Source organism: Schistocerca gregaria, chromosome 1, assembly GCF_023897955.1.
Source record: "Schistocerca gregaria isolate iqSchGreg1 chromosome 1, iqSchGreg1.2, whole genome shotgun sequence".
NCBI classification, from domain to species: domain Eukaryota; kingdom Metazoa; phylum Arthropoda; class Insecta; order Orthoptera; family Acrididae; genus Schistocerca; species Schistocerca gregaria.
The window spans coordinates 504,359,996-504,380,754 of record NC_064920.1 but is presented as its reverse complement, the minus strand read 5'-3'; the positions used below and the strand labels follow the sequence as shown (position 1 = coordinate 504,380,754).

The 20,759-nt window shown below is 36.2% G+C and overlaps 1 protein-coding gene and 1 non-coding gene across 20 annotated transcripts in view; one reads left to right on the top strand and one right to left on the bottom strand.

The window, feature by feature from the left end:
• Positions 1-2,903: 2,903 nt before the first annotated feature.
• The window catches only part of LOC126354230 (AF4/FMR2 family member lilli-like), a 437,146-nt gene continuing 419,290 nt past the window's right edge, over positions 2,904-20,759 (bottom strand). For 4 of the 19 annotated variants that reach the window (XM_050003725.1, XM_050003741.1, XM_050003776.1 and 1 more), the window contains 5 exons: positions 18,104-18,416; positions 11,990-12,352; positions 9,105-9,355; positions 8,459-8,740; positions 2,904-5,672 (listed from right to left, as the gene is read on the bottom strand). In XM_050003725.1, coding sequence (XP_049859682.1) covers positions 5,223-5,672; positions 8,459-8,740; positions 9,105-9,355; positions 11,990-12,352; positions 18,104-18,416 — 1,659 coding nt within the window. In that variant the 3' untranslated portion in view covers positions 2,904-5,222. The remainder of the gene's footprint in view (positions 5,673-8,458; positions 8,741-9,104; positions 9,356-11,989; positions 12,353-18,103; positions 18,417-20,759) is intronic. The other 15 variants (XM_050003732.1, XM_050003749.1, XM_050003794.1 and 12 more) reach the window with 7 other exon arrangements.
• Positions 11,479-11,553, top strand: Trnas-uga (transfer RNA serine (anticodon UGA)). The gene has a single exon. It is a non-coding gene; the product is annotated as a tRNA-Ser (tRNA).

Genomic DNA, 20,759 nt, shown 5'->3' with positions numbered 1-20,759 from the left:
AAAAGGGGATAAAGACAATGTAAATAACTGCAGACCCATCACAATTTCCTCCTGCATCTCTAAAGTACTGGAAAAAGTAATGTATGATAAACTTATGAAATTTATAAATAAAAACAGCATCCTATGTAATGAACAACATGGATTCAGAAACAAGAGGTCAATGACAACTGCTGTCTATGAGTGCATCAATTCCATCCTAAACCTAATGGACAATAAACAGGAAACAATAAGAGTCTTTATTGACTTGTCAAAAGCTTTTGACATGGTGGACCATAAAATTCTGCTATCAAAGGTAGAAAGATATGGTATTCAAGGTCTGTTCAACAAGTGGATCAGTTCCTTCCTGACTAATCGTATGCATGCAGTGTGCATCAAGCACACAAATATTGAACTAAAAACTGTGTCTAATCACTTATCTGACTATAAACAAATAAAATGTGGTGTACCCCAAGGATCAGTATTGGGCCCCCTTCTGTTTCTTCTGTACATAAATGATCTAAGTTTAAATATTGATGCACACAAAACAATCATATTTGCAGATGACACCACGATTCTACTAAAAGGAGACAACAATGAACAGTTACAGCAGACAGTAAACACGGTCACGAAACAACTTAGCAGCTGGGCACAAAGTAATCAGCTTGTAATAAACAGTAAGAAAACCATAGCTCTAAAATTCCACAATGTTCCTAACAAGGACATGTTTATCCCAACAGCCTCTATCAATGATGAACCAGTGGTAACAATACTGAAAATAAAATTCTTAAGACTTTGGCTGCACAGTAACATTAGATGAAATAAGCATATTGAATATCTCAATTCAGAACTGAGCAAAACATGTTACCTTCTTTGGTCATTAAAATCATGCTGTAGTGAGAAAACAGTATTGAATGCATATCATGGGTACTTTCATTCTAGTCTTAGATATGGGGTCACCTTCTGGGGAAACTCTAAAACAGCTAATAGCACTTTTAAACTACAAAAAAGGGCCATTAGAATCTTGTTTGGGTGCAAGCCTAGAGACTCTTGTAAACCCCTGTTTAAGAAATCTGGTAGTCCTCCATTACCATGTGTATACATTATGGGAACCCTTTTGTTCTTTAAATTAAATGTAATAGGCAAGGACCGTAGACTGCAAAAAAACAGTGATATACATAAGCACTTTACCAGACAAAACAGAAACGTACATATGACTCAAATCAGCACAGCACTGTGCCAAAAAGGTACTTTTCACATGGGAGTTAAGCTTTATAACAAACTTATTGAAAATATAAAAGCTATCACTGAAGTCAATAGATTTGGAAAATATCTGTCATAGTTACAGCATCACTGCTTTTACTCCATTGAAGAATATTTAAATTTATGAAATGTGATATATAAATACTTATGTGTAAAGTGTATTATTGTAACCTTAAATATGTATGCCTTGTAATGACTTTCAGCTTGTATATTTATAACGTGACTTGTCCAATGTCTTATGCATAAGCTGCTAAGTAGACAATAGGACCAATAAAAAATACAAATACTATACAATACAATACAATACTCACATTTGCACTGCAGTAACATTTTCTTAAAGACTGAATTATGGGTGGCATATGATGGTAGAGATTTTCCCACTGTTCTTCCTGTATAATTCTATAAATATATCTAGTGTGTTCATTATTATCCAGTTTCTTCAACAATACTTTCTTTTCCCTCTGAAAACAAAATCAAACAGAATGTGCTAGTGTTTTATATTGATAACAATGTGTTTGTTATTATGTTGGTATCCAGTTCATTAACAATAGTTGGATCTATCTTGAATTCTCAATGGCTCTTGCAGTGTGTTGTAGAAATGACTAGTGAAAACAGTAGATTTGAGAAAATAAATCTTGGAAGAAGGCTGATACCGAAAACATTATGGTCCAAGCTGTACTGCTTAGTTCAATCAAATTAAGATTGACAAATCAGTCTTATCCATGTCAGACACCCACCTTGTCAACTCTACAATACTATATTTATGCTTTGGTAAGTTACATCATCTTTGTTTTTAGATATAATTATATTGATGGATACTCCTGATGTGAACTGCTCTAGTTCTTCAAATTAGCTTCTAGGTTTAAGGTTAGCTGTTCCTTCCGTAACCATGCAATAAAGTGAATAACTCCACAGTCATATTTCAAACAGATTCCATCATAACCTCCTGCATGGAAAAGCACCTACAGACTTCATATTGGAAACCATTTCATACTACTTTGTGACAATTTCAACACTCAACCAACCTGACAACACTTAATTCACCTAACGGTTCAGCTGATATTACTCATTCAATGAACAAATTGTGTATATGATTTCCAAAAGCTTCTTACTATTTCTAACATATTTAGTTGAGGATATTTATAGCAAAATGCTCAGTCAATTTATGAATGTTTCACAATTCAGCTGCGTAATTTGGCTAACGAAAGATATTCAACAACAAATGTTATATGCAGCAGTTAGAATACCAAAGAAATAAAATCTTAATTTAGTGAATGTGAATTAGGATCATATGAGATGCTTTCTCAGAATCACTGACACTAGAAAAATTTTACGGTTGTATGCGATGAAATTTTATTATTTTCAGAAAAAGTTTACACATAATAATTTCATACTCAGATTATTGGTTTCCTTTATCATTTGTTCTTAATATTAAACATTATATACAAGATTATTTACAGCATTTAAATAACTCCCACAATTAAATACTGTACTGTAAATGTAGGATTAAAGATTACTTATTTGCTAGAATATTTTGATGAGAATGCAGTTATTCTCATACATTATATGACTTCCTGAATCACTTGTTCACTTTTCTTTGGATCAGCAAATGATGATGTAAAATATACATCAACATTAAAAAAGAAAGTGTACAAGTTTCTTTTACACACACACACACACACACACACACACATACACACATACATACATACACACTTTCAGGCATTTGAAAAACAATGCAAAAATGTTCATTGTTAATTTGACTAAGTAATATTGTACTGAGGAATAACATTTAATAAATGAATGTGATCACAGATATGACCATTAGCACTGAAGAATGCTGCCTATTCAATCAGTCTAAATCTTTGGTAGAGACACACCTCAAACTTTGGATTTTTTTATCACATCTTACAGAAAAGGAACATTCATTCATCCATTCAGACTATATAGTGTAGTATTCTCCTTCTGTCAAGTGCTACAAGCAATTTTCATGTAGTTGCACAATAATTTTAATTACTATAATGAAGTCTTGCTCTAATTACATCAAAAACAACATAATTTTCTACTACTGGTCCACCACTTGTCTTTATTACACTGACAACTTTTTATTGTTTATGTACAATTTGAAAGATTACTACTTTTTTCGATGCTTGAGTATCACTTGCCTAGTGGCTCTGTATGTCTGTCACAGCTTTTGTTTGTATGGAAAACAATAAGCATTTTAATGCTTAAAAAATAGTCTAAATTAACTTTTTAATGAGTCAACAAGTCAACATAATAATGAATTTTGAATCATTCTTCATAAATATCACTTGCTGCAAAGAAAAAAGTATGCACACTGGGAAAGCGCACAAGCAAATTGCCTTCCCCATTAAAGAACACACTGGCAGGGATCTTGTTAATGGTAAATATTAAGTACTGTTTGCTATAGCATTTTCACTGACTTAAAAGTACAATTGAACATGACATTTTAACAGTCTAACATTTATAGGAAACGTTTATAGAAGACTCATCAATAAAGATGGAAGTGTAAAGTGAGTACAAGAGTGAGTCCTATTTTCTTCTGAATTATGGCCAGATTAATTATAGGCATTTTGCTGTACTGAGGAAGTTTCAGTTTGCGAGTATCAACTGGAGCAGAATTAAATAGCAGGAAGTGGAGTTTTGGAAATTTTTCATATGAAAAACATGAAATTGTTTGCTATGCACATTAATGAGAATCTGTTTTAGGTGTAGCTGAATGCTCACAATGACATTTTCTGTTTACTGTGAAAAACAAACTTTGGATTTTATTCGCAATCTGAACTTTCTCTATCTGTCTGAATGAGATAGAGTATTCTTAATATCTCACTGAGATAGTGGAGCACATCGTCAACCATAAACATGCACAGCATCTTTCTGTCCCCTTATTATTGTCCTTTCATTTAGGGCATTTATTTGCATTCTCTTATCGAACAACATGTTCTGTTATTTAGCTGTCTTATAGGAAAATGATGATATAAAAGCTTTTGCACATAAATTTGTGAAGTATGTTGTAAACTTCAGAAAACTGTAGCTTTAATTTATTCCTATAATTGACCAGCTCTGTATTATTCTGCCTGAGAACAAGCAGAAGACAAGGAAATAAGCCAATACATTTTAGACATCCTGAAAATGTCTAATGATCAGATTAGTTTCACGCTAGTTGCCAGACGTAAAAGTGCAGATCACAGTGTCCAATGTGCTTAAAATATGTTTTGATGATGCCGTAGAGAACTAGTTGGAGAAAGAACTCAACTTTGTTTCCTCAGCTTTTTACAGCTGATGCAAATAAGCTGACCTTTGCTTAAGTACAGTACAGATCATCTTTGAAGGCACCAAACAGTCTTTGTATTTCCAAATGAACTGGGTTAACACCAGATTTGAAGTTAGTCTACCTATGTTCCAAGTACAGTGCTTTACAAATATTATTTCAGTTAACAGTACATCATAAAACCTGACAAGAATGTACCTCTTCCTTTGTTCTTCGTTTAATAAATTCACATAAAAATGAATTAGCTCGACACAAATAAAAATGAATGTAGAGAGCTCCATGACTGGAGAGCCTCATGTCTATTTTTACATCCCATTACCTGTACACAAATCCTGCTTTGTGAACTGTTTCATATATGACTAGTATTGTTACAAGAAGAGATAAGCTGGTATGTGAGAAACATTTGTTTCAAACACATCACTCATGTAGATATTACCCCTTTTCTACATGAATATATAAACAATGGAGGGATATAATAAATAGTAATGTATTTTAAGCAGAACTATGAGATAGCACATCGTCCTTTTGACTGTGTACAATAGATTACACACTCAGACAGTTAATTTGTTTTGAATCTCATTCCAAAAGTTTCTCAAGTCCACTGAAATGTTTCTTTTCATTTAAAATAAGGGTAAATCCCAGTTTTTTTTTTAAACAGCCTTTAGACCTCAGTCTGGCTGTTAACTTTTTGTCATAGGTGTGTGATTTCTGCCATGTTCTCCTGTGGAGCTCGCTGATTGTCAGTCTGGCTGGCTTTGTTTTGTTGTTGTTGATAGACACTGTTCTGTAGCTGTTGTTGTTGTTGTTGCTGCTGCTGCTGATGTTGATATGCTGCTCCTTGTTCCACTGCTGCAGTAGGTGTTGTACTAGGTGACGAACTAGGGAAAAAGCATGCACCGCTTCCATCATTCACTGGTGATGTTACATCTAGACAATCACAACTCAAGCTCGAGTCGGACAATGTGGGGTCTCCTGCATATTTGGGAAGCAAGAGAAGACTCTCCGTAGACTTAGTGGGCTGCACATATCTATGATGGTGGCTGTGATGGTTGTGGTGTTGGCTGTCGTGGCCGTAAGAAGTCTGTGTCATCCCTTGTGCTCGCCGGTCTCCACTGCGGCCCTGCTGTGATGAGCCACCTGCCTGGAACAGGGCAATGACTTGTAATAAGCTAATAACAGCTCCCTATGTTCTTCATTCTATCTGAACTATACGTAATGCAGACAAGCAGGAGGCTTGCCAAATACAGAAAATTGAAGTACTTTTGAATCTGCTGTAACAAACAATATTGCGAATTAAGTTTTTGTTTTTAAGATAGAAATGTACATCAAGCACAGACTGAGTCTGCATGACAGATTAACAGTTAACTGCTGTGCATGTTGTTATGTTTGGATGTGCTCTGCATTGAGGTCATCACTATGACAAATTCACAGTCTTGGACACTATGCAGTGTACAAATAATCAAAGTTTTATGTCAATATTTAAATGAACACATAGATTTTGCCCTAGATACAGATTGTACATTTCTTTCATAATACGTTTGTACAAAGATCAGCAGTTGGCTTTCAAGAGCTCTTTTATATTACGAGGGTGGTTCGAAAAGTTCTCAGAACAGAATAGAAAAAAAGGAATTACATCATTGAAACCTTTTTTATTTTTCAATGTAGTCTTCTTGTAGATTAATGCACTTGGTCCAATGATGTTCCAGTGGCTTGATCTCATGTTGAAAATGAGTTTCCTCCAAGCCTGCAAAATAGTTGTCAACTCCGGCTATCAATTCTTCTTTTGAAGTGAATCTTCATCCAACAAGAAAAATTTTCAGTTTTCGGAAGAGATGGAAGTCTGACGGTGTCATATCAGGTGCATAAGGTGGGTGTGGCAAAAGTTCATTCCGTAGTTTGTGTAATATTGTCATGGAGGAGGCACATGTTTTTAATCCAGCGTCAAGAGTCACTGAACCCATCTTGGAGATAATTTTTTCATTTCTAATTCTTCTGTTAAAATGTGATATACCCTTTCAGATGACATCTGGCAAGCACAAGCAATTTAATGCACTTTCAGTCGGCAATCCTCCACGACCATTTTGTACACTTTTGCAATGATTTCTGGAGTAGTGAAACATCTTGGCTGACCACTGTACAGATCATCATCTAAGCTCTCCTGACCAAATTTAAATTCATTTATCCACTTGGCAACAGTTGAATATGTAGGAGCAGAGTCCCCCCAGTGTATTGTGGAAATTGGCATGAATGTCCTTTGCTTTCATACCTTTCTTCATGAAATACTGAATCCCTGCTTGAATCTTGATTTTTTTCCATCTTCACAAATCACTATGTGGTAACAGCAACAGAGCCACATCACCACCACAGCTCTCTTCCAAGAGCACTGACGTGGCACGCGTTTACCGGCAACAGTCCAATGAATATCACGTGAACAAGTCATTGCACTAGCACTGGCCTCTCGTGGTCATTCTGAGAACTTTTCAAACCATTCTCTCGCTTTAAATATTCTTCATAGGAATCATCCAGTGTAGGCAGGTTGCTTGATTGCAAATGTTATACTAGGGGCATTTGAAAAGTCCAAGAAAAAATAAAAACTACTTACGTGTTTGAGGTAAACCTTTTTTATTATCCCGCCAGGCATTTCTTCAAATTGGGGAACAAACAGTAGTCCGAGGGAGCCAAGTCTGGAGAATAGGGGGAATTTGAAACGAGTTGGAATCCTATTTCCATTAATTTTGCGACCACAACTGCTGAGGAATGTGCTGGTGCATTGTCATGATGGAAAAGGACTTTCTTGCGGTCCAATCGGAGACGTTTTTCTTGCAGCCCAGTTTTCAGATGGTCCAATAATGATAAATAATATTCACCTGCAATAGTTTTACCCTTTTCCAGATAGTCGATGAAGATTATCCCTTTCGAATCCCAAAAGACAGTCACCATAACCTTTCCGGCTGAAGGAATGGTCTTCGCCTTTTTTGGTGCAGATTCTCCCTCGGTAACCCATTGTTTAGACTCTTGTTTGGTCTCAGGAGTATAGTAATGTATTCATGTTTCACCCACAGTGATGAAACAATGCTTAAAGTCCTGCAAATTCTTCCTGAACAGCTGCAAACCATTCTTGCAACACTTCACACGATTCCATCTTTGTTCAATTGAGCAATTGCGGAACCCATCTTGCAGATAGCTTTCTCATGTCCAACTTTTTATGCAAAATATTATGTACCTGTTCATTCGATATGCCCACAGCACTAGCAATCTTACGTACCTTAACTCACCTTAACTTCTCTGTCATCCATCACCATATCATTGAATTTTATCGACGATTTCTGCTGTCGTAACATCCACAGGGTGTCCAGAATGTTCAGCATCACTGGTGCCCATATGGCCATTATGAAATTTTTGAGACCACTTATAAACTGTTCTAATCAAAGGTGCATAGTCACCATAATGTTTATCAAGCTTCTCTTTAGTTTCCTGAGGCGTTTTGCCTTTCATAAAGTAATGTTTAATCACCACACGAAATTCTTTTTCGTCCATTTTTTGAGAATCACTCGACTTCCTTAATTCATACAAATGTCAAACACAAAGAAATACACCAATACAACTGAAACTTGGTGCACGTTCTTTCTAAAGATGCTACTAACTAAACATGACCTTGATACGCGCCGGTGGTGACATTTCTCAGACTCTGCATGGACTTTTCAAATGCCCATTGTATAATAGTCCACATTGTTCTAAAGTATTTGAATTTTACATGCAAATCAGGACTGAATAATATCTAAGAAAACAATATTGAATTATATTGAATGTTTGAAGTACTTTATACTCTGGCAACTATCTAGATAAACAATGTCAGATCAATGTGATTAAATATTTACAAATAAGTACACAACATTTAACGATACTGTTTAAGTACATGCTTCATACCTTGGTGCTCTGGGTTCTGCTGTGGCCTTTCCCACTACTCTTCACAGATGTTGTGTCTAGGTAACCATAACCAAAGCCATATCCACCAAAGGCTTTTGTTGTTAGGTTGTCCCAAGATTTGGCAGGTTTTGCTGGATTATAAGACGAAAAGTTAGAGTCTTGTTGCTGTGAACTTGATGGATGATGATGATGATGGTGATGGTGATGGTGATAAGAGTTAGGTGTTCCTTGCTTACCAGATGCTGTTTTGGTCGAGTGATTTCGGCTTGATGTTCCCTGCTGCTGGAAAAGAAAAAAATGATAAGGAAAGTTCTGACAGAATTCAGAACAGGGTTAGATGGGTTGTTAAAGATAATTATTATAAAAAAAGACACGCAAACATGCAAAAACACACACAATTAACATGTAATTACAAATAAAAATAGCATATTAAATTATTTTCAGAGTTAAAGAAACACCACTATTAACTGGAAGGAAGGAGTATGTACTATAAGCAACTATAGCAACAATTCAGATATGAGCAAATGTGTCATGAGATTTTTAATTTACTTGTGATCTGAACATGACAGGTTGTAAAAAATGCATGTTCATAATCCATTTGTTTTATGTACCATATAAAAATAACTGTTGACTTCTGTTAACAAACCTCTTGTGTTGGGGGATCCCAGTAGAGCGTATCTGTACTTAGAGATGTGGTATATGACGCTGCACTGCTCTCTCCACCAGTAGCACCAGGCACTGTACAACTGATTTCACTTGATGTACATGAGTGTAAGCTGCACTGGCTGACCAGACCAGCTCCAAAGTTGAAATAGCGATGTGAACGTTGTGGTTGGGTAACTGTAGTTGTCACAGGAGCTGGCTGTGAGCCAGAACGCCCAGTTTTTTCTTTCCACCCTGGTGACAGAAATGAAATTAACTTCTGATTTTTTCCCTACATTTGGAAATACTTCTCACAGATGTTTGAAAGCTAACTTGAAATTGATTTCAGATAATCTTTTAAACAGTGAAATTATAAGTAAACTTAATAAAAATGCTGTAACTAGGAAGTCAACCTAGAAAATATTTCACAATTATATACTTCATAAGCAATTGATAAAAATTGAACACACACTATTTAAGAAGCCTAATACAAAGTACACTATTTTTCCAATTAAGTCAACACAATAGGAAAACTGTGCTGATATGAGGTAGCGTATATACGTAACAAACAGAGATACTGAAAGACAAAGAAATGTCTTGCTTTAAGAGCAATGCAACTACTTCTGGAGCAAAGGGAATTAATGAATGGTTTTGAAATTTATGAAAAGTGATACTGGTGAGGGTCAGAATGGAAGTTAATTTGTGAAGTTCAGTAGTTTACAAAATTATTTCCAGGAAAGGTAATGGAATGTTACAAAGAGAACAAGTGAAGGGAACATAAAAATAGTAACAGTATGGAATTAGAGCTGTGTCACAGACATCTACTGCCTCCACATTTATCACAGGTATAAAACACACATATACTATAGTGTCTGAATAACCAGTGAATGAATAACACCTTGATTCATAAGCAACAGCACAAATAACCGCTTTGAGTACCCCTCTTCTACCAGGGTGAGATATTTTGTGCACTGATGTTACTGAATGCTCCTAGCTCCCATTATTTTTCTGTTTTGCTCTTGACTAGACCATCCCCATTTTTATATGAATGTACTATTTGCTAACATTTAACCCATAGACAATAATTACAACCACTTCTGAATTTCATTGTAGCCAGCTGCACTATACAGTAGAATATTTGTTTGTGATCAGCTGCATCACTGAAAGACAGGAATGAGGCTGATCTTGCATGATGGTAGCTGCATTTTTTATGAATCTGGTCAGCAACAAATTGTTCATAAACTCCGCAGTTCAGAAGTATCACTTACGTGATTTCTGGTTGCCAGCTGTGTATGTCTTTATTGAACAACAAAGATTTATTCTTTATATAGACTTCTCAGCATAAATAACATGCTGAGAGTATATGTTTTCAATTTTGAGACATGTTCATTCACAGTATTTGTCACATGAAAAAATAAGAAGAGACTTACAAATATACACAAAGAAAGAAAAATAACAAATTCAAAACGAGAGTTTCAGGAAGGGAACTGACACATCACAAAACTACATATGAAGTTATTACAAATGTCATAAATATATATGCATGGGACAGTTCAATGAGAAACATACAGATACACTCTACCTTGTGGTCAATTCCAAAATTAAACAATTTAGGGTATTTGTTTTCACTGTCATTTACAAGTGTTTATTTGCTGAATAATCATCCACTGAAGCTCAGTTCTGGAGATGCAGTTCTGGAATGGCATTCAGCCAAATGACAGTCAATCTAAATCCAAACACTCAAAACATTTTTATTTTCAGTATTTCAGGGGGTAGCATAAAGTTTTTAGCTATGAGACTATGTGCAGAAATTCATGTTTGACCATGAAACTTGTATATGGTTAGGGCCCTTCCACAGAACTCAACTTCACACTATTAGTTGATCTGTCCTACCCCCCCCCCCCCCCTCCCTCCCTCCCAAACCAACTCCTTACTTCATCTGCTGTCTGATGTCCTGAATCAGAGATGCAAGGAGACACTTAGCATGTATTTGTCACTGTCATGCAATAAAGTCATGCATGAAATGTGTCGCACAGAGTTCAGAGGCCACTGAAAAATGTCATCGAAAGTATCTCATGCAATGTAACAGGGAACAAGACCCACATTGTGCCTCTATAATCATAGAGGCTCTGAGAAGTATCATTACATATACTTTACCAGTAATCACTGAGTTATTACAATCTGATAAAGACTGTAATTCTGGAATGAGATTTTCACTCTGGAAACATCCCCCAGGCTGTGGCTAAGCCATGTCTCCGCAGTATCCTTTCTTTCAGGAGTGCTAGTTCTGCAAGGTTCGCAGAAGAGCTTCTGTAAAGTTTGGAAGGTAGGAGACGGATACTGGCAGAAGTTAAGCTGTGAGTACCGGACGTGAGTCGTGCTTCGGTAGCTCAGTTGGTAGAGCACTTGCCCGTGAAAGGCAAAGGTCCCGAGTTCGAGTCTCGGTCGGGCACACAGTTTTAATCTGCCAGGAAGTTTCACTGTAATTCTGTGTTATATAGGGCATATTATGGAAGCTTACAAGTAATCCTTTGCATTATAGTTTTATAGGTTTTTAACTGACTACATTGATAGAAAAGTCTTGAACATACTGTGAAGCAAAAGATACATCAACAGTATCATTGCCAATTTCATATCAGTTGCAAACATATTAGGACTCAGTGGCAGTATAAAGATATACATGAAACTAATCCATCTAAAATCAACATCTGTGGTATGCAAAGTTTGTTGTGCATGGTACTTCTAAGTAACATACCAGTATTTGGTTGTTTCCCCAATCTATTGTCATATTATGTAACAAGGAGAAAATGATTACTTATGTTTATTATGTGTATAATCTAGTAATTGTGGTTCTTACATTATGATATCATCTAACATTTAACAATGTACCTTTAGACTCAGGAACAGACTTTGAACTGCTCTTACTGCTATGCCCATTGTTTCTATGCTCTTTGTGATGCCGAGATCTTCTTCTTGATGATGGCACACAGTGAGGATCACAACAAGGGCTGGCAAGATCATAAGCTTCAAGACTTGAGCTATCCTGGTTGCTTGCTTGCATGCATGGATTACACAGATGGTGGGATGAATGATGAGTCTGTTGTTGAGCCTGTTGCTGCTGCTGATGTTGTTGTTGTTGTTGTTGTTGTTGCTGCTGCTGCTGCTGCTGTTGCTGTTGCTGTTGCTGTTGTTGTTGTTGCTGCTGCTGTTCCTGACCTTTGCTTGATGACTTCGATGCTTTGGTACTGCCACCTGAACATTTAATACATATTTACACTAAAATAAAACATGAATGAATTACTGAAAGATTACTGGTGCGGAGAAAATAATTTGAATGTAAACAATGAAATTTTTGTAAAAACTTCCTACTATACACAAAGTAATTTCATAATCTTCTTCTAGAAAAAGAATCTGGTCTCAATACTACAAGTACAGCTAAGCTCTGTAGGAATGCAATATATGATATAACATTTGAGCTATGATTCAGTTGCACCAAAACTATGGAAAAAATCTTGCATCAACAAAAATGAGAGCATAACTGTTTTAATAAATTGTAACAGAGACAATGAACCAGAGACATTATTGAAATATCAGAGTTTTCTCAATGTTTTCTTGCTGTATTTATTATTTTAACAACACCTGTGACAGAAGAACAATGCCTGTACACCCAGCTTTTGTTGCAAACACTTATAATGTCTTAATGATCCACAGGATTTCAATAAGCAATCCATAGGATCCCAGTTGTGCAGTTGTAGAAACTCCATTTCTGTCAATCATTCCAGCCATGAGTGAGCCAAGTGGGAGTTGGGCAGAAGATATATACAAAGACATCAATGAAAGAAATGGCATTGCTGCAGTTGCACACCTGATTTTTTTCCAATCTTCAGATTGATTTTCTATATTTCCACTTTTTTTGAGCTAGATCTGAAGATGGGCAGCTTGCTCAAAATCAGTCATGTGAAAATAAAGAAAAGTGATCTGGAGACTGATTTTGGACAGTTCTCTATACCCAGTCCTTTGAAAAATGCACCACCAAATTCCTGCCCCATTGTTAACTAATCTGAGCCTGTGCTCCATCTCTTCCCCAATTGCTCACAATATATTACAGGGTAGATTAAATCTCATAGGAAATGTGCTATTGAAACTCCATTTCCAGCAAACCTATCCTTTTAGCCAACTGATGTGTGGTGCAGAGACACAAGCAACAGACAACAGTATTTATTCTAGTTTCCCCACAGCCACAGGCATGTGTGTTTAGGTACCTGTGTGGTTGTGTGCACGAATGTGCACTTCTCCTGGAGAAAGAGCAAGAGCTCAAAAGCTAGTTAACTGCTATTCTGTTACATGTGTCTATGTGCTCCAAATCAGGCAGCTATAGGTGAGTGGTTGCCTTTCCTTTATCTTACATATTATTTCATCCAGGTATTTTCATTATTGTTAACCTCAGTGGCAAAGTGAGGGTGGTAGGGGGCTTGAGGGTCTGTTATGTCCTGGGTCCACTTGCAGAGGGGCACCAAATGGCCAAATGGGCATCAGGACAAACAAGATTTTCTGGAAAATATACTACTCTTTGAGTAAATTCTATATATTATATTACTATATGTGTTTCTGGGTGGGGGAGAGGGGGTGCCACTAAAGTGTAGTGTCATATCCTGGATGCCGACATGGAGGGGGGGCACATTAATAAAGTGTCGTACCCCAGGTGTCAGTTATATTCACTACACCACTAGTCAACCTATCCTTTTGATATTCATTTGGATTTATTTTAAGTATTTCTCTGCTGCCAATTCCAGTATTTAGCCACCTATTAATATGTAATACTTTACTTCCCAGAAATGATTGCTCACTGGGGCTTAGTGTACTGTTGACACTATGACATCTACATCTCTCAGGTGCTAGTATGAGTAGGTTGGGAGCCTTACAAGCTACTTTCGTCTGAAATACAGAGACCTAATTTGAAAGAAAGCCTTGAGCATGTTCCACAGAAGATTAATATAAAATTGGTTTAAAAATAGTGCAGTACATGATCAATGCTACAGAAACTGAACAAAATTCTACAAATACAAACAGATTTATCCAACTTCTGTCAGTCATAGAAGGGAAGAAAGTCCCTTTGTGTTTTTCTGCCAATTCATCAGAAAGAAAGCTGGAATGATTTGACATTCAAAGCAACACTGAGCTCTTCCCCTAAAGGTTTTCAGTTCATTCTAATCTTCATCATCATCTTCCTTTCAAGGACTGGGCTGTTTCCTGTTACAAACTCACAAAGAAAATCACTCCCTTTGAGGTCTTCCAATATTTAGGGTAAACTGACTGGGCTGATATCAGGAAATTTAAAGAGGGAAAGAACTACATCTCATGGTGGTAACTCTTTTTTAGTGTAAGATCAGTGTCCAGTGGGAAACTCATCCAGGCAAGTAATAAAGATGTTAAAAAAGTTCAAGATACTCACAAAAGTAAAATGAAAAATGTTAGTATATTTCATCAAAATATTGGGGGATTGAAGAATATAATTGATGAGCTTCTGCTTTGTTTAGAAGAAACTGAGAATGTAATAGATGTACTATGCCTGTCTGAGCATCACATTGTCACTGATATGCAAAAGGTTAGCATCAATGGGTACAAATTAGCTGCACATGTAAGTAGATATAATATGATGAGAGGAGGAGTTGCCATATATGTCAAAAGCTTCCACAGCGCAAAACTAAAAAATTTTGTGTAGAGCAACATATGGAAGCATGTGCCACTGAACTAAAACTAAATGATGGCACTTTCATAATTGTAACAGTGTATAGGTCCCCCTCAGGGAATTTCCAGCTATTTCTAGAAAACTTGGATGCTTTGTTGTGCTATCTGTCAGACAGGGGGAAGCAAATCATCATTTGTGGGGATTTCAATGTTGATTCCCTGAAAGAGTGTAATAGGAAGAATGACCTTGTAGTATTACTCAGTTCTTTCGATTTGAGCTCCGTCATTGATTTTCCTACTCGGATAACAAAGAACAGCAGGACATTGATAGAAAACTTTTTTATAGACCAAGATAAGTTTAAGGACATAAATGCTTATCCTGTTGAGAACGGTCTTTCAGATCATGGTGCACAGCTAGTTACAGTACATGACACAGCTCCATGCAGTATATCAAATCAGAATTTCAAAGCAGTGCACTCAATTAACAATATAAATACTGCAAACTTTAGGGAAAGCCTAAAGGAGCTAGACTGGGATGAAGTGTATATGGAACCCGATGCAAACTTGAAATACAACTTATTTCACGATACATTTTTAAGGGTATTTGAAAATTGTTTTCCCAAGAAAATAGTGAAACATAATTCCAAGAAAACATATAAAAAACCTCGGCTAACTAAAGGAATAAGAATATCTTGCAACCGTAAAAGAGAACTGTATCTAACAGCAAGAGGGAGTACTGACCCCGAAATTGTTCAATATTATAAAAACTATTGTGCGGTACTAAGAAAAGTTATTAAAAAGTCCAGAAGCATGTGTATCATGTCTGAGATCAGTAACTCTGATAATAAAATTAAAGCAATTTGGAATATTATTGAAAGGGAAACAGGGCAACCAAGAACACAGGAAGACTTTAGTGCCATAAAACTGAATGACAAGTGTACTAACAAACAATCTGAAATTGGAAATATTTTCAATAATCATTTTTTAAATGTTGTGGAGAAAATAGGATCTAGATCTTCACTAGAAGAGGCAAGGCTTCTAATAGAAGAGGCCATACCTGTGCAGTTTGAAACAACTGTATTTCCACGAACCTCTCCCTCTGAAATCAGTAAAATAATAAACTCACTGAAAAGTAAAAGCTCTTACCGAATTGATGGCATTTCCAGCAAGATACTTAAAGCTTGTTCCCCACAGATAAGTAGATTCTCAGCCATGTATGTAATAGCTCTTTGGAGCAGGGTGTTTTCCCCGATAGACTGAAATATGCCATTGTAAAACCATTGCATAAAAGGGGGATACGTCGGATGTCAACAACTATCGCCCAATCTCTCTTCTGACAGCTCTATCAAAAATTTTTGAGAAAGTAATGTATTCAAGAGTAGCCTCCCATATTTGTAAAAATAAAGTACTAACAAAATGTCAGTTTGGTTTTCAGAAAGGCTTCTCAACAGAAAATGCTATATACACTTTCACTGATCAAATATTAAATGCTCTGAATAACCAGACATCACCCATTGGTATTTTTTGTGATCTCTCAAAGGCCTTTGACTGTGTAAATCATGGAATTCTTTTAGATAAGCTAAATCATTATGGTTTGAGGGGGGCAGTGCACAAATGGTTTAATTCATACTTAACTGGAAGAATGCAAAAAGTTGAAATAAGTGGTTCATGTAATGTTAATACAACAGCTGATTCCTCAAACTGGGGGCCTATCAAGTACGGAGTCCCACAGGGTTCGGTCTTAGGTCCTTTACTGTTCTTGATATACATTAATGACTTACCATTCCATATTGATGAAGGTGCAAAGTTAGTTCTTTTTGCTGATGATACAAGTATAGTAATAACATCCAAAAACCAAGAACTAAGTGATGTAATTGTAAATGATGTTTTTCACAAAATTATTAAGTGGTTCTCAGCAAACGGACTCTCTTTAAATTTTGATAAAACACAGTATATACAGTTCCGTACAGTAAATAGCACAACTCCAGTAATAAATATAGACTTTGAACAGAAGTCTGTAGATAAGGTAGAATTTTCAAAATTTTTAGGTGTGCCCATTGATGAGAGGTTAACCTGTAAGCAACACATTGATGGTCTGCTGAAACGTCTGAGTTCGGCTATGTACGCTATTAGGGTTATTGCAAATTTTGGTGATAAGAATCTCAGTAAATTAGCTTACTATGGCTACTTTCATTCACTGCTTTCATAAGGTATCATGTTCTGGGGTAATTCATCATTGAGTAGAAAAGTATTCATTGCTCAAAAACGTGTAATCAGAATAATTGCTGGAGTCCACCCACGGTCATCCTGCAGACATCTATTTAAGGATCTAGGGATCCTCACAGTAACCTCACAGTATATATATTCACTTATGAAATTTGTTGTTAATAATCCAGCCCAGTTCAAGAGTAATAGCAGTGTGCGTAGCTATAACACCAGGAGAAATGATGAGCTTCACTATGCAGGGTTAAATCTGACTTTGGCACAGAAGGGGGTAAATTATGCTGCCACAAAAGTCTTTGGTCACCTACCAAACAGCATCAAAAGCCTGACAGATAGTCAACCAACATTTAAAAATAAATTAAAAGAATTTCTAGATGACAACTCCTTCTACTCATTGGCTGAATTTTTAGATATAAATTAAGGGAGGGGAAAAAAACTAACTTAAGCATTAGTGTCATGCAATATTTTGTGGAATGTAATATCTTGTACAGACATCTTTCTTTAACCTGACACATTCCACATAATTATGAAGTGTTGTATTCATGATCTATGGAACAAGAATTAATCTAATCTAATCTAATCTCTTTTTCCCATTCAGCATATAGTTCATGATCTTTGGAGAATCCTGTTACCTAGCATTCTCAGAAGGTATTGTCTCCAATCTTCATGATATTTTTTAATTTTTGTTTCAGTCATGTTGAAAATTTGTACTTCTGTTCTAATATCTTCATTTGCAATTGTGTTTTTTCTTGTGAAGCTCTTCGTCCAGAATAACACAGGAACAACCATCACTAAATAAGACTTGTCCTATAACTGAATTATCAAAAACAATTTTTGATCTGACTGGATATTTTCCTTTGAGTGCCATTATTTTCATTTCATTAGTAGAAATTTTAAGGTTGTATTTACTGCATATTTCATTTGGCTAGCATAGTGGTCTTTGGAGTGGTTTTTGCAAGGAGGCATCCCCGGGAGGGATCGTCAAATCTGAGCGAATATTTGGGTTTCATTGAACCTAGATTTCACATTTTAAACATGACTAAGAAACAACTCAGAAAATCTTTTGAACAGTGATGATGAATGTCATCTTACCTGGTCCAGCTGCAGCCACACCATTTGTCTGATGGTAACCTTTTGATGAACCATGCCTGACTGGCAATTGGTCTGATGCCTTATGATGATGATGCGACTGATGATGATGGTGGTGATGGTGGTGATGATGACTGTGGTTGTGGTGGTGTCCAGAAATGGAACGTTGATGTGGACTAGGCACAGGACCAGGCCAGCTCACAAGGTATTCCCCACTACTACTTGTTGATGGCTGCTGTAGCATGTAAGCTCGGTAACGGGGATCCAAGTACTGATATGCCATCATGAGTTGTTGTGTCTGTGGCTGCTGCTGCACCTGATTTGGTTGGAGAAGTACATACTTAGTAATATTCACAGTGAATTTTGTTTAAAAGCTAAATAATCTCCAATTGTGTATTTTATTAATCAAGTATCACTCTTATTTGTGTTACATAGAAATACCTTATTAACTCTATGAATGACTTTCACTTGTAGTCATGTAGAAACATCCAATGTGATATTAATTGAAGTAACAAAATCAGTTTAAATGTGTGTAAGAGAAACAATAGAATGAGTCTCTAGAATGGCATCAAGCTGTAACTTTTCAAATTTTGCAATATAAGAATAACACTATCCGTAACAATGAAACTAGGAAGTAATGAGAACTACTTATACTTCATGTGTATTCCACATAGTCACAAAAAAGTAAAGGTCTGTAATTAGTAGCACTACAATAAATCTGTATGAAGCATTTAACATGGACTTGGGAAGATACTTGTACATATCATGGTTTTCATTGTGGTGGTGGTGGTTTTCAGTCCAAAGACTGGTTCAATGCTGCTCTCCATGCTAGTCCATCTTGTATAAGCCTCTTCACCCCTGAACAACAACTGCAGTCTACACCCAATTGAACCAGCCAACTCTATTCAGACCTTGGTCTGCCTCTAAATTCCTCCCCCCTCTCCCCCCCCCCCCTCCCCTCCTCCCTCTCCACCACCACTTCCCACCATTAATGAACAGACTATTCTTTGATGCACAATCTCTTATTTTAGTGGAGTTGTGCCATAAATTTCTGTTTTCCTGAATTCAGTTCAGCACCTCATCATTAGTTATTTGATATACCCCCCTAGTCTTCGGCATTTTTCTATAGCACCACATTTCAAAAGCTTGTATTCTCTTCTTGTCTGAACCATGTACCATTCACGCTTCACTTCTGTACAAGGCTACACACTGTACAAACACCTTCATAAAAGACTTCCTAATACTTAAATTTATATTAAATGTTAAAAAATTCAGAAATGTTTTTTCTCACCATTGCCAGTCTGTATTTTATATCTTCCGTACTTTGGCCATCATCAGCTATTCTGCTGCTCAAATATCAAAACTCATGTACTAATTTTGGCATCTCATTTATTAATCTGATTCCCTCAGCATCACCCAACTTAATTCATTTCAGTATCCTTGTTTTACTTTTGTTGATATTCACCTTTCAGTCCCTTTTCAAGACTCTATGCATTCCATTCCAGTCTTCTTCCAAGTTCTTTGCTGTGTCTAACAGAACTACAGTGTTATTGGCAAACCTCAAAATTATTATTTCTTCTCCCTGAATTTTAATTTGCTTTCCCAATTTCTCCTTCGTTTCCTTCACTGCTTGCTCAGTGTACAGAATGAAATAAAACTGTGGATAAGCCACAATCTTGACTCACTTCCTTCTAAACTTCTGATGTCTTATGTATCCAAAGTGAACAAGTGACAATAATTATTTTATATGATATTTTCATATGAATATATTTGTTTAGTGAGGTAAGTAAAGTGGGTTTGAAATTTAGAGTTTATCATCAAGCACTTTGCATATTTTATTTCACTTCTCTTTACAGAACAAATTGCTTCATATTTCTCTTCTAAAAGCGTAAAGAAAGAAAATACTCCAGAGCATGTAAAACTGTTTATGATGCACTGAATTTCCATTAAATTTGTTGATATTTACTTCATGACTCTATTGTCTTACTACCAATAATACAATAATAAAATAAAAATACATTTTTGGGTTATCTCTGCTCAATTACTTTTATGCATAAGTACATCTGTGTCTTCATCTATGCTCTGCAAGCATCCTTTCCTGTTCACTTTATGAATGGTGTTTGGGAATAATCATTGCTGGTAAAGCTCCATGTCTCTAGTTTTGCCATAAAAACCATTCTGTGAAACATATGTGGGAGGAAGTTATATATATGTCGCATGACTCTTCTTGGAACATAAGCTCTCAGAATTTCAACAGTAAACCTCTCCATGATGCACAACACTCTCTTGTGGCATCTGTCCATGACAAAACACTTTGCTCTGTCGCTTCTTTTAATCCAACTTGTTAAGGGTCCCAAATGATGAACAGTGCTGAATAATCAGTCAAATGAATGTTTTGTAAGCTACTCTTTTTTTCATTAATTACATTTCTGTAACATCTTCCAAATGAATCTCAATACACCATCTGCTTTTCCTGCTGTTTATTGTACATTATCAATCCACTTTAAGTTGCTCCATGGGGTTGCTCCTTGGTATTTTGTGGCAGTTACTGTTTCCATTGATTTTTCACCTATAGTGTGATCGAACAGTAGTGGACCCTCTTTACCTGTTTAGGTGTAATACTTTATATTTATTTACATTTAGGGTCGACTACCAGACC